General features: G+C 36.8%; 1 protein-coding gene across 1 annotated transcript in view; it reads left to right on the top strand.

Moving 5' to 3' along the window:
- Nucleotides 1–14,432, top strand: part of SYCP2 (synaptonemal complex protein 2) — an 86,000-nt gene that overhangs the window by 47,796 nt on the left and 23,772 nt on the right. Inside the window, exons 15-23 of the mRNA XM_078057343.1 lie at nucleotides 556–704; nucleotides 1,867–1,941; nucleotides 2,377–2,523; nucleotides 5,523–5,622; nucleotides 6,711–6,868; nucleotides 8,671–8,740; nucleotides 9,036–9,093; nucleotides 9,848–9,981; nucleotides 10,127–10,566. Coding sequence (XP_077913469.1) covers nucleotides 556–704; nucleotides 1,867–1,941; nucleotides 2,377–2,523; nucleotides 5,523–5,622; nucleotides 6,711–6,868; nucleotides 8,671–8,740; nucleotides 9,036–9,093; nucleotides 9,848–9,981; nucleotides 10,127–10,566 — 1,331 coding nt within the window. The remainder of the gene's footprint in view (nucleotides 1–555; nucleotides 705–1,866; nucleotides 1,942–2,376; nucleotides 2,524–5,522; nucleotides 5,623–6,710; nucleotides 6,869–8,670; nucleotides 8,741–9,035; nucleotides 9,094–9,847; nucleotides 9,982–10,126; nucleotides 10,567–14,432) is intronic.

Raw genomic sequence — 14,432 nt, 5'->3', positions numbered from 1 at the left:
GAAGGGAAGTGAATACCTCTTATAAACTGGCACTTACAGTATTTTCAGTGGATCAGCGAATTAATGGAGGAATTGCCCTGATTCTTTCTTTAGTTTCCTGGCACTCAAGGTGTTTGACAGTTGTTTACTGTCAACTTGCTTGTAACAGCTGGATTTAAGAGAAATGTTTGAATGGATGCTTATGCCTAGAAATATAGTTACTTATGGAATTAAAGTTATTTTCTTTGCCTCTTTTAAATTAAGCAAATAGTTTTCTTAGATATGTTCTAGGAGTATTTATTAAGAACCTATTAGTGTCCACAGCATATTTAGGGCTTTAGCTCATTAGTTATTGTATTAGTTTGTAATTTATAGATCAAGAAACTGAGACTCTGAAAAATAAATTGGATTGGTTTGCATAAGTAGTTAGTACTGGAATTGATTGTTAAATCCTAAAAGTTAATGTTATTTCACTTCAATTTAATTAATATGCTTCATGGCTTATTTATAACATACCTAGAGAGTAGTATCATAGAAATGAATATAAACTAATCGGTGTGATTTGTTTGTATACAGTGAGAGAATCGAAGAAGCTGCTGACCATAATTCTGAAAAACATAGTAAAAATTAGTAAAAGAGAAGGGAAAGAATTGCTTTTGTATTTTGATGCATCATTAGAAATCACTAGTGTGACACAAAAAATTTTTGGTGCACATAAATATAGGGTAAGTGTTTAAATTCTTTTCAACATTTATTTTCATAAGATTCTTTTTAATATTTATTTTCATAATTATGGAAACTTTCGGTTACTTGGGGCTGTAAGTTTCATTTTTTTTCCTAGAATTCTTAAAATGACATGTTGATTTTTAGTTCTTTAAATTTTTATTGTGGAATAGCCATCACATTGTAGGCCATATCCTTGAGACACCTGTTAGAATCTCAGATGACAAAATAAGCTGCAGTATTCAAAATATTTAATGAATTCCTGCTAGGTGTTTAAAAAGTGAATTAAGACAAGACCATGTTTTTAAGATATTAGACAGTGTTTGTGAGAATTACAGAATCTACCTCAGAAGAAGTAAATAAGGGGCAGGTATAGAAGTTGAGAAAAGAGAATACTCATTAAGAGTCTGATATGAAGGAAAGGCTGTTCAGATGGGACTTGAAATGGCCTTGGAAATCGATGGGTGAAATTTAGAGAAGATGCATTCTAGGACTGTGGAAGACATGATGAGTCAGTAAGGTGACGATTCATGTTAAGTTTCAGGGAGCTACTCTGTTGACAAGCTTGGATAGCGCATGTCGTAGTCTGTTCAGGCTGCTGGAGCGCGAATACCGTAGACGGGGTGGCTGAAAATGACAAACCTCCTTTCTTTCCGTCTGTTCTGTCATTTCTTTTTCTCTCCCTCCCCATTCACTTCCATCTGTCTCTCCTAGCTCTGGAGGCTAGGTGGCTATGACTGGCACCAGCAGACATATTTTCTGTCGAGGCCCCGCTTCCTGTTTCACAGTGGCTGTCTTTTCACTGTGTCCTCACATGCCAGAAGGGGCCAGGGAGTCCTTTGGGGTCTCATTTTATAGGGGCACTAATCATATTCACAAGGACCCTGCCCTGATGAAGCAGTCACCTGCCAGAGGCCCCGCCTCCTAACACCATCACCTTGGGGGGTAGGTTTCAATATATGAATTTGGGGGACACATTCAGTTCATAGCAGTGCAGAAGATTTATGGTGAAGAAAAATAGAGACTGTGTGTGGAGAAGGGTATTTATATATACAAAATAATGATTTGAGATAATTTGGGAGTTTTGAAAGGAAATGCAGGAAATACATTAACATGGAAAGAACTGGGAGAAAATGACATCACTTTGAATTAATTTAATTTTAGGAATTTACCAGAAAACAAGGTATTTCGGTTGCCAAAACATCTGTGCATATACTTTTTGATGCAAGTGGATCACAGGTATGTGTCTGAGTTACTTGATTTTTATCACTGAGCTAAGTTGAACCCTAAATAATTGCACAGCATTATGTTGGACGGTGAATATATAAAAAATGAATTGTCTCAACATATAGTGCCCCACTAAGGTATATGATTTTTTAAACGTGTTATTAAAGATCATTTACTTTAGTACAGAAGATAGTTATTAATATCATTTTGGTAACTTTAAAAATTAGGCATATATGTCCTGCCACTAATGCCAAGCTTGTTTTATGTCTATGGACGTTTGAAAATGTGGGTGTTTTTTGTTGGGTCACTTTGACTAAGTACATAGAAAACAAAGAATTGACTTTTGTAAGTGTGGGATGAATGGGTGCTTTACTAAGACATCCAGTGATTTTTGAGAACTTCCTGTGGTTTGCAGTTTGAAATACTTTTCTCCACATTCTCCAACAGATTCTAGTGCCAGAAAGTCAAGTCTCACCCACCGAAGAGGAACTCACTACTTTGAAAGAAAAACCTAACTCCCAAAAGGAATTTGCTAAACCTCCGAAATATATCAAAAACTGTAATCAAGGAGACAGAAAGAATAGTCAGCTTGAGGTAAATATGGTGTCAAAATAGTTGTTGATAGGGGCGCCTGGGTGGCTGTCGTTCGTTAAGCGTCTGCCTTCGGCTCAGGTCATGATCCCAGGGTCCTGGGATTGAGCCCCGCATCGGGCTCCCTGCTTAGCGGGAAGTCTGCTTCTCCCTCTCCTGCTCCCCCACTTGTGTTCCCTCTCTCGCTGTGTCTCTGTCAAATAAATAAGTAAAATCTTAAAAAAAAAAATAGTTTTTTATAAAACAGCATAGATCAAATCATTGCTACATATAATTACAGAAAAAAAGCATCTAGAATTTACCTTAATGGCCTTCATCAATAACATTCAGAGTATTCCCCCTGCCTTTTACAAATGCAAACAAAAGATAGTATTTTAGCAATTGTGTTTGTGTAGGGGTAAGAGGGTTAAGTAAGACAAGGTATACTATACACTTGTAAATTCCAAGTTAGAAATATGTAAGAAAGTACCACTTGTTACATTTATCCTGTCTATTTTTGCTTTTGGCTGTTATGTAGAATGCAAATCTATAATGTAACGTTCTCTTTATTTGCATAAGGAAAGAAAGCTAAGTATTAAGTACTTTTTCCTCCTCCTCCTGCTGGTGGAGGCTCTCCTCTAGGCCATATTCAGCAGAACCAGTTCTCAGCCTCCTTGTCTTGTTGTGACACTTGACATTGCTAACAGCCTTGTCTTTCTTAATGTCCTCACCTTCTTTGATTTCTGTTAGCCTTTTAGTTCTCTTCCTACTTCTGTTACTACATTAGAGATACTTTCTTTCCCCGCATCCTAAATGTAGATTTGCTCTGAAAGCCTGACTCAGCTTCTTAAACATCTCTATGCCTTCTCCCTGAAAGAGCTTCCTTCATGTGCATAGTTTAAGCTCTTGGAATATACCAGACGTCTCTTCACAGTGCTGCCGCGAAGTCTCCACTTACTCTTCGAATGTTTCCTTCTGTATGTCTCGTTTTCCTGATCTAACCTCAAACTTTTATCTTTTGCTTCATATTTGTATCTGCCTCCATACTTCAGTAAAGCTACCATTAATTTTCTGATGGTATCCTGAATCCTGCCTCCTCTCCCCTGACGCCTAGGACCAAGGTACTAGTGATGGTTCCTTCACAGTACCTCGCACATCCTCCCCTCCTCATTCCCTTCGCCCTTACTCATTTTAGTACACCCAGCTTAGTACAGCAGCCTCCTCATTGGTCTTTGACTCTGTGAACTACCCCATGTGGTGTTCCTTCCCCTGGTTTTTCTTAATCCCAGAGTCCCTGTTGCATTCTGCTCAGAAAGTTGTGGGATCTCTGTGTTTATCTTCCTGCATCGAAATTTTAACTCAATTCTGAGACCTACAAGTTCATTTTACTCTACATACTGACCACGTTAGTAAGGTTAACTGCTTTCCTGCCTCTTTTTATGTCACACTAATTCTTGCCTCTATACCTTCATTCATGTTGTTTGTCCTTTTTTTTTTTTTTTTTTTTTTACCTTCCCTCATTTAAAGTGCCCTTAGAGTTGCAAGTCTTGATTAATTTTCACTTTTCTTCATGGACCTTTTCCTGTTTTACTTTTTACTAATATCTCACTTTTAGGCAACTTTAACTCTCACAGGCTCTTCCGTACATTTTTTCATGTTGATGTTACTCACTGTTTTTTCCCCATTAGTCTTGTGTCCTTCGTTAAATGAAAAATGCCATCTTCTGTTTTCCTTGGACAATTAAATTATAAAAGCCATTTTCTATGTTTTTATATCAGGGTCATAACACGAGTACTTATTTAAAATGCTAATTCTTAGGGCCCCCCCACCTTAAATTTATTGTCATAAACTCTAGAAGTAAAAATCTCTAAGAAACAGTGCACTGTTATTAAATACCACTGTGTTTTTGTTAAGGATTGACTGAAGCATTTATATGAATAGGTAACTTCCCAGGTCCCATTCACTATGCCACTAGGAACTGTCTTTTCTTGAAGAATCCATTGGTTCAGTAGTTCGTTTTCTGGTTAATCGTAGAATTCCTCCTTTTCCTCTCCTTTCCACCCTTCCTCCACACCCTGTTTACAGAACTATTAAAAACTCCTGCAGTATTTTTTTCTTAGTCTTAGGGGCAGGTGCCTTTTGAAAACCAGATCTCCTTTGCATCTTTACAGTTTGTCACCATCTGCTCCGTTCCATGGCATCCTCTGAAACTCCTTTCCGCCTCTGTTCAGTGACTCTAGGATGAAGTTAGAAAATGCACATCTTTACTGGAACCACTGGCTGTGGTGCCGCTGAGGCTCTGAATTCCTATAGCTACTTTTTACTCCAAAGCTACTTTAGTCCTCACAGAATATTAATATTCTGTTTTTAAAAATGTGTGAAAGTTTTGAAGAATTCTAAACATTATGAAAGCATTCACAAACAAATGTATATAAATTTACATAACTATGTATCCAAATATCATACACTGAAATAGAATAAGAAACTGAGCCATTGGTTATAGATACACTCAGTATCAATAAAATATTTTCAGCTAGTATATAAGGTGCTATATTTCATATGTATGGGTATTCTAGAAATACTTTTTAAAACAAGTTTTGGCTACCTATTCAATACTAAATATTAGGGTAAAACCGTTCGAGTCAGCCTAAAACACAGAAATTTTTGGTTATCATGTTGTTTATAAAATACCGTATATCAGGGCACCTGGGTGGCACAGTTGGTTGAGCATCCAACTCTTGGTTTTGGCCCAGGTCATGATCTCAAGATCCTGGGTTTGAGCCCCATGTGGTGCTCTGTGCTCAGCATGGAGTCTCCTTGTTCCTTTCTCTCTGCTCTCCCCCCTGCTTGTGCTTTCTCTCTTGCTCTCTCCATCTATCTCTGAAGTGAATAAATAAAATCTTTTAAAGAAGTACCATATGTCTTTTGTGTGTAGTCAAGGTAAAATGCTATGGATAAAATTACAAAATATTTAATTTCAAAACAGAATGTGTGTTTACTGTGGCTGCTTCTTGTGGTTTCAGATAATTACTCCTAGCAAAAGAAAAATGTCTGAAGCATCAATGATTGTTCCTGGTGCAGACAGATACACTGTGAGAAGTCCAATACTTTTAATCAACACATGTAAGTTTTATAGTCTTAAAAGACCTTTAATAAATAAATAAATTTTTAAAATCAACATTTTTTAATTCAGAGATATTCTGGGCATAATTTACGTAGAGGATAAGTTGGGGATATAGAAATTATAGAATTTAGGGGCGCCTGGGTGGCTCAGTTGGTTAAGCGACTGCCTTCGGCTCAGGTCATGATCCTGGAGTCCCGGGATCGAGTCCCACATCGGGCTCCCTGCTCAGCGGGGAGTCTGCTTCTCCCTCTGACCCTCTTCCCTCTCGTGCTTTCTGTCTCTCATTCTCTCTCTCTCAAATAAATAAATAAAAAAAATCCTTTAAAAAAAAAAAGAAAGAAATTATAGAATTTATTAAGATATGAACCACAAATGTCTTCTAATTGTCAAGAAATTTCAAATTTCTAAGAAAGGTATATTGGTTATTAACATGTAAACATTATTCAAAGTATTAATACCCAGCATTAATAACTTATTGTAATTTGAGTGTCAGCTGTAACATAGTGGATAAAACATTGAATTAATCAGGATGCTTGGGCTTATTTCCCTACCCCCAGGTGTGTACTTTGTACAGATTATCCTCCAGCTAAGTTTAGAACCGGTTTTCTTTTTATAAAATGGAACTAAAGTGTCTATCTCATCAAGGTGTTTAGAAGACTAAATAAAAATCATTCACTCAATGAGAAATATTATGAAACATTTAGACAGTGCCTGGTACATACTAAGGACTAAATACAAATAAAAAAATAATAATACATACTAGCTGCTATAAAGCACAGTCTTATTTAGTATATATGACAATTTAATAGTGACCTTCTGTTCCCAAAATCCAATTGCCTACTGGATAGTTACTTAATGTCCAGTAGGCTTCACAATAAATTCATCTTTCCACCCTCTCTGCCAGTTTTTTGTCTCTTTCTTACCTTGGTAAATGGCATCTGTATACTTTATTCATCTAAACCAGAAACCTGGGACCCATCCTAGCACCTCCCTTTTTTACCTTCCTCATCTAAAAAGTACCTCGATAATAGCAATATGTAATTTTAGAAGCCCTATAAATATTACAGTCCTTTGTCCTCCTTTTTAGCAACACCACGAAGAGGAAGAATTAAACCACCACTGCAAATGATGAGTTCTGCAGAAAAACCTGATACACCTAAAACATCAGAAAGTGGAGTGGATAATGCTGTATTTCTTATATCTAGACCATCTGAAGGAAGAAATAGTGGAGATAATACAGACAAAGTAATTTTATTTTGAAAACATTTTTAAAAATTAATTTTATCAATCTATTGTAGAAATACATATTGAGCTAACTTCTTTTGCAAGCAGTGAGGGCCTCACTTTGTTTAAAGTACCATCACGCGCACACACACACACACACACACATATATACATACATGTGTACATGTATGATTCATTGTTTTTGAAAGTCAGTTCCTTCTGACAGGACCTACTTACTGTGCTAACAGTAAAATTGAGGAATATCCCTTCAGTATAACTCTGATTTATGTATTCAGTAGGAGAAATGGACTTGCCATCATTCTTTAGTTTATTATACAAGTTAGTGTCTGCTAGAAATGTAAGATACACATGGACTCTGTCCTTAAGTATCTCAAAGTCTAGTGTGGAAATTAAATAAATTAATAAGATAATTATAATATTGTATAGATGTTCTCAGATTGTACCTGTAAGATGCAGTAGGAACCGAGTGGGGGGCAGGTGCTTAACCCCAGAGCTGGGGGGGAGAGTGAAGATCAGGAGGTGCTCCTTAAGGAGGTGGAGAGTGAGCTGGTTTTTGAAGGGTCAATAAAGGTTAGTCAAATGGACATCAAGGAGAAGGGCATTCATTCCAGGTAGTTGAAGGGACAGAACAGAGAATAGCTGAGAGAAAGTTATTTCTTTGTGAGGCGAGGTAGTCAGAGATACAGATAAGTAAGTTTGTTGATGAGAAATGCCTAACAGCTTTTGTTGTCATTGAAGTATGGGGTGAACATGGTGAATTTGTCTTGGCGATATGCTGAAGTAGAGGGCTCAAGGGTGTAAAGACTTGAAACAGTTACTAAGATAATGGGGAGGGTAAGTGAAGGATAATGAAGAGTAAGTAAAGCTGTTAGGTTGAAGGCCCTTTCAATTTAAGACTGTGAATTTTGTGTGTCATTTTTCTCCAACAAAGCACAGTAAAAAGGAATAGGTGGTGGATTTTTAAAAAATGGTTATGTGGCCAAAGGATGAATGGTGCAAGAGTTGAAGATGATCGGAAAAAAAGTCAAAAGTAATTGTTCAAATTAATCAGCTGAGTGTTCCTTTATTAGGGTGCTGTTGTTCAGTGGTGTGGTGTGGTCCTGAGTGTGGTAGGATGGTGGGCATCCCAGACCTGGGCTTGCTTGTTCCAGTCAGGGGAACCCTTCTGTCATTGTGACAGCCAACACGTATCTGCATGCTTTCCTACTGCTCCTGTCCTGGGATGGAGAACTGCCTGCTAGACCAAGTAGTGAAGACAGCCAGCATGAGGCACTGCGTCTTAGCCCAGAGGGCGTGTGTTTCTGAGTGATGGCAGATTGTTATCAGATCTGTGGCTATGAAAAGAGGGAACCTTGGTGGAGGCAAGAAGTTACCTGTTCAGTGGCCACAACTTTACAGAATCCTTTAATATTCTAGAGTTTCCAACTCTTGTGTGTATGTTAGCGAAAAGACAGAATAAATGCAGGCTGTGAGACCAGCTGCAGTAGGAGATGTGCCACGGTGATTCTAGAAATTGTCAGTTACAGATGAGAATGGAATTAGTGTACTAGCTGTGGATGAGAGCAGAAAGTTTGTAGGCTCTTCTGCCTTGTCTGTAATGACAATTATTTTCTTATGTTTTAGAATAAGTAGCATTCTGGAGTGGGCATAACCTTTATGAAACAATAGAAATACTATCCAACTTTTAATAGCAAGGCAAATTATTTTAAAGGCTTTAAACTTTAATACTCTGACTTTTAAGAGTTGTTTTCATGTAATGCCTTGATTTAAATTCACATTACCATGTCTCCTCTGTGTTATAGCATATCAAAATGGCTAAAGTTGTAAAGAAGACAGAAAATAAGGTTGTTGAATTCCCAAACCAAAATATGGGTAAGTACTTTTTTGGTTTAATTTCACCTTCTCTTTTAAAAAATGTATACACTTCATATTTCCTTTAACTCCACTGGCTTTCATTGATTTGAAAAAGAAAGATTTAGAATGAATGCATTTGGCTTTATGAAAGGAACTTAGAGGTTACAAGGAAATATAATACAATCTCTATTTCCAAGAAGATCAATCTCTGTATCCTAATAATGTGAATCTTGATCAACTTCTATACCAACTCCCATTTTACCCTGCCAACTGCACAAAAAATTGAAAATGCCATAATTTTTATTTTATTTAGATGACCTGCAGGATATTGTTCCAGATTCCCAGGCAGTGGAGAAAATAGATAAACCTGTGTAAGTATGAACAAAACCATCAAATAAGTTAGTATATATTAATGTTGTTTTTATATAAATGTAATACATTTAAAAGAAAAGGCTTTTATATTCTTTTAAAGATTTTTTTTTTTTTTTTTTTTATTTGACAGAGAGAAACACAGCGAGAGAGGGAACACAAGCAGGGGGAGTGGGAGAGGGAGAAGCAGGCTTCCTGCAGAGCAGGGAGCCCAATGCGGGGCTCGATCCCAGGACCCTGGGATCATGACCTGAGCCGAAGGCAGACGCTTAACGACTGAGCCACCCAGGCGCCCCAGGCTTTTATATTCTTAGAATGTAGTATTGGCTCTCACAGTAATCAGCTCAAGTACTACTATGATTGCACAATGGGGAATCGTCTGTGTTTTTTTCATAGCCACCAACATTACTCTTTTCCAAACTGAGAGACTTAAAATGAGATTTTTAAAATAATAAAGTATGAATGTGAAGAAATTTAACCTAGTTTAAATACACAGTAGAACATGTAAGATATGTGAGATATATTTAAGTAGATATCAAATAATAGCAATAATGGAATTTTTTAATAATAGTTTTTAATCTGATCAGTTAAATAGTAAGTTTTAACTTTCCTAATGACTTACCAAAATATTTTCATACTTGACTAATGAACTGCTATCAATAAACATTGACTAAACAAAAAAAAAAATCAAGGTCTCATGTCAGAGTCATAGGCTAATGTTTTGTAATACATTAAGCAAGTTATTTTATTTTTCAGGTTACGTGGTGTTTTGGACAACATCTGTGGGAAAAAAATGCCCTCCAAATGGTCCTGTTGGACTCCTGTAACAAATATTAATCTATGTAATAACCAAAGAGCAGATACTTCATCAGGAGACATATTCAATCAAGGTGAAACATTGTTTTCTCTGTATACAATAGTAGCTCAGGGAAATACTCATTTCTTGCAATGTCTAATAAATATCTTTGATTTTAACAAATTTATGTATTACCAGTTTATTAATTTAATAAGGATTGGTTTTTATTTTTCCATTAGATGTTACTGTGAACAAAAAACTTAGGAAACAAAAATCATCCTCTTCAATATCTGAGGATAATTCTGAAGAAACAGAAAAGGTGCAATATAAGAAAAAAACAATGCAGCATAACAAAATAGAGAAAGCAGAAGTAGGAGTGTGCAAAAGAGACACTCAGCAACGACTAAATCATGCTAAACATTCGGAGCAGAAAAATACTGAAAATACCAAGCAAAGTGATTGGCATATTGAATCTGAAACTACTTTTAAGTCCGTTCTTCTAAATAAGAGAGTTGAAGAATCTCTGATCTATAGGAAGAAATACATACTGTCAAAAGATGTGAATACTGCTATTTGTGATAAAAGCCCTTCTCCTAGAAAAAATGTGAAAAGTCATAGAAAAGCAGGGAGAAGATTAACATCTGAACTTAATTCCTGGGATTTGAAACAAAAAAAAATGGTGAGCTTTCAGTGTGTTTGGTTTCTGCCTATATATATCATACCTATAATATGCCTACCTAATGGCATAAGACAGTGAAGGAAGCTTGATGGATTGCTGCAGATTTAACATTTGTGAGACCTTGTTCTTTAATTCAAGTCTTCAGTCTGAGAGTGAGTGCCTCCTGAACTCTCTCACCTCATCCTAGTCCCTGTTCCCCCACCCCCGAACCAGTGCAGGGCAGGTGTGTAAATAGGTGTGGTGTGAATGCACCCTGCAGCTCCTTGTGTCCTCCTGATGGTTTTCTTCCACTCTGTCCGGCAGATGCTTTGAGCACGTATATAGAACTGTCTGAACCTCTCGTACAGTGCTCACCTTTCTTCTAATAAATGGTTATTTGTGTCTTATTTTTCTCCTTGTTATAGCCTATTAGAGTGTAAAGACTATGTTTATTCATCATTTGTTTTCCTGCATGGCCTAGCTCAGTTCTGCGCATAGTAGCATCTGAAACCATTTCTTGGATTATTGCATTAGAGTTTGACAGGTTTTTTCAAAGAAAAGGAAAAGATGTAGGCGGAGTGCAGGAGACTGTCTTCTGCTGTCCTGTTGTTCATCCCTGTTGGAGTCTTTCCCTTTTCCTTCAGAGTAATCATCTGTAGGACATCTCTAGGACAGTTTTAGCTAGTCTGCACCATACTTTAGACCAAAAGTTTACTTTTTTTAGTAGTTACCATAAATATTTTTTTGCCATTGCTATCAAGATGCAGATTAAGAAAACTTTTTAATTAGAATACACTCCACTGCCAATAATAGAATCTGTTTTTCACTCTTGCTTAGAAGATGCAGGTCTTATAGGCTTCTATTTTCATATATCTTCCAGAGTGGTATTAATACCTGGACATAGAGTTGATGTAAAATGTCCATGTATTGGAGCATCTCTATATGCAAATGAAAAACTTAATAGATAATTTGTAATTGTTGTTTATACTTAGACATTATTTCATTTGTCTTGACCATCCTTTTTATTTTGTCTTTAATCTGCAATTCACTTTCTGTGCCTGATTTGGCTACATTCTTCTTTAACCAAATTCTTTTGAGTCACTTTTTCTTGTTTCTTAGTATGCTATTTTTCTTTCTAGTCTTAGCTGCTATTTAGTTCTTCAGATGCAGGGGAAGTAAGTTCTTTTTGTCTGAATGCTGAATGTTCTTCAATTTTTATTTTAAACTGTTTCCTTTGGAATTTAGAATTATTCCCTGAGCTAGTCAGTGGTTTTTTCCTGGGACCATGGAAACTGATCATCTCTTCTAAACTATGCTCTGATTTTTTAAAACCCAACTTCCTGTTTCCAGAAGTTCTCTTCAGTCTTTCATAGTGTTGCTCCCTGTGTTATTATACGGGACTTCCTGCCACTCACATGCATGATGACTCTCCTCTAAGGTAGTCATCTGATCCTGCTTCCTGTTCACTAGATTAACCCAGAGAAACAGAACCTCTGCAGCTCGGCGGCGATACAGATTTCCCAGGTTGGCTCCAATTATGCTGGAAGTTCTTAAATCATACACTCACTATTTTAGGGGAGGTTCATTTTTGCTACATTTTTTTTATTAAAAATTTTTTTTTTATTCATGTGACAGAGAAAAAGAGAGAGGGAATATGAGCAGGGGAGAGAGGCAGAGGGAGAGGGAGAAGCAAACTCCTCGCTGAGCCAGGAGCCTGATATGGGGCTTGATCCCAGGACCCTGAGATCATGCCCTGAGCTGAAGGCAGACGCTTAACCATCTGAGCCACCCAGGTGCCCCTATTTTTGCTACATTTTTATCAAGCCAAGTAAAGTAATCTCAAGAAGAGACAGTAAATAGTAACTTATGATCTACTACATATAAAAACATAAACTTAAAAATGATTAAAATAGGGCACCTGGATGGCTCAGTCTGTTAAGCATCTGACTCTTGATTTCCACTCAGGTCATGATCTTAGGGTCATGAGATCAAGCCCTGCATTGGGCTCTGTGATGGGCGTGGAGCCTGCTTGAGATTTTCTCTCTCTTTCCCTCTCCCTCTGCCCCAACCCTCCCTACCCCCACTTTGACTTTCTTGCAAAAAAAAAAAAAAAAAGTAAATTTTTTGTTTCTATTGTATTTTACCATAATTTAAAAAAAAAATGCCTGATTCCCAGAAAAAGGTAAAACTAATGACTAGAATCAGGAGAGCTCATATCTTTAAGAGTATTGTGGGGAGTTTTCTCTTAGCCAAATTACCGAAAATTATGCAGATGATAATTGTTTGTAGTCCTTCCATTTTTAAAGTAATAGTATTTTTTACTTTTTTTTTTTTTAAGTAATCCCAACACCAAACGTGGGGCTCGAACTTATGATCCCGAGATCAAGAGTTGCACAATCCACTGATTGAGCCAGGCAGGCACCCTTAAAACAATAGTATTTTTTAGAGCAGTTTCAGGTGTACAAGTACACTGAGAGTTCCCATATCCCCTTCACCCACACCCTAGTTTCCCCATTATTAGCATCTTACATCAGTGGGTACATGGGTTACAAATTATGAACCAATCTCAATACATTATTACTAACTAAAGTCTATAGGTTAGAATTCACCCTTTGTGTTGTATATTCTGTATGTTTTGATAGATGTATAGCAACAGGTATTTACTATTACATTATCATACATAATAGTTTTACTGCCCTAAAATTCCCCTGCGCTCCCTACCCCCTCACACTCCTGGCAATCACTGATCTTTTTACTGTCTCCATAGTTTTGCCTTTTCCAGAATGTCATAGAGTTGGAACCGTATAGTATGTAGTCTTTTCAGATTGGCTTCTTTCACTTAGCAATAGCAATGATGCTTACTCCATGTGTTTTCATGACTTAACAGCTCATTTTTTCTTAGTGCTGAATAATATTCCATGATATGTATGTACCAAGATTTGCTTAGATGTTCACCTATGGAAGGACATCTTAGCTGGTTTCTATGGTTTGACAGTTATGAATAAAGCTTCTGTAAACATTCATTTTGCAGGGTTTATGTGGACATAATCTTCCAGCTCATTTGGGAAAATACCAAGGAGCATGATTGCTGGATCATATGGTTAGAATGTGTTTAGTTTTGTAAGAAACTTCCTGTCTTCCAAAAGTGGAAGAAATGGCTGTACCATTTTTGCATTCTGAGCAACAGATGAGAGAATTCCTCTTGATCTATATCCTTGCCAATATCGGGTGTTGTCAGTGTCTTGGATCTTAGCTATTGTTATATGTGCTTAGTGGCATCTCATTTTAATTTGCAATTCCCTAATGACAAATGAATTTGAGCATCCTTTTATATTTTTATTTACCATCTGAATGTCATCTTTAGTGAGTTGTCTATTCAGATCTTTTGCTCATTTTTTAACTGGGTTCTTTGTTATTGTCGAATATTAACAGTTCTTTGTATAATTTAGATATAGGCATGCCATGTTTTATTGCACTTCATAGATACTGCATGTTTTTATGAATTGAAGGTTTGTGGCAGCCCTGTATTGGGCAAATGTATTGGTGCCATTTTTCCAACAACATTTGCTAACTTTATGTCTCTGTCACATTTTGGTGATTTTCATAATATTTCAAAGTTTTTCATTATTTTTATATTAGTTATGGTGATCTGTAATCAGTGTTCTTTGATGTTATTATTGTAATTTTTTGAGGCACCGTGACTGCACCGATAGGATGGCAAACTTAATAAATGTGTGTTTTCTGACTGCTCCGCCACCTGGCAGTTCCCTCATCTCTCTTCCTCTCCTTAGGCCTCTCGGTTCCCTGAGACATAACAATATTGAGATTAGGCCAGTTAACAACCTTACAGGGGCCTCTAAGTGTTCAAGTGAAAGGAAGAGTCACAC

Source organism: Halichoerus grypus, chromosome 10 (genome assembly GCF_964656455.1).
Source record: "Halichoerus grypus chromosome 10, mHalGry1.hap1.1, whole genome shotgun sequence".
Taxonomy (NCBI): domain Eukaryota; kingdom Metazoa; phylum Chordata; class Mammalia; order Carnivora; family Phocidae; genus Halichoerus; species Halichoerus grypus.
Note: the sequence above shows the minus strand (reverse complement) of the source record. Positions and strands in the feature narration are given on the sequence as shown.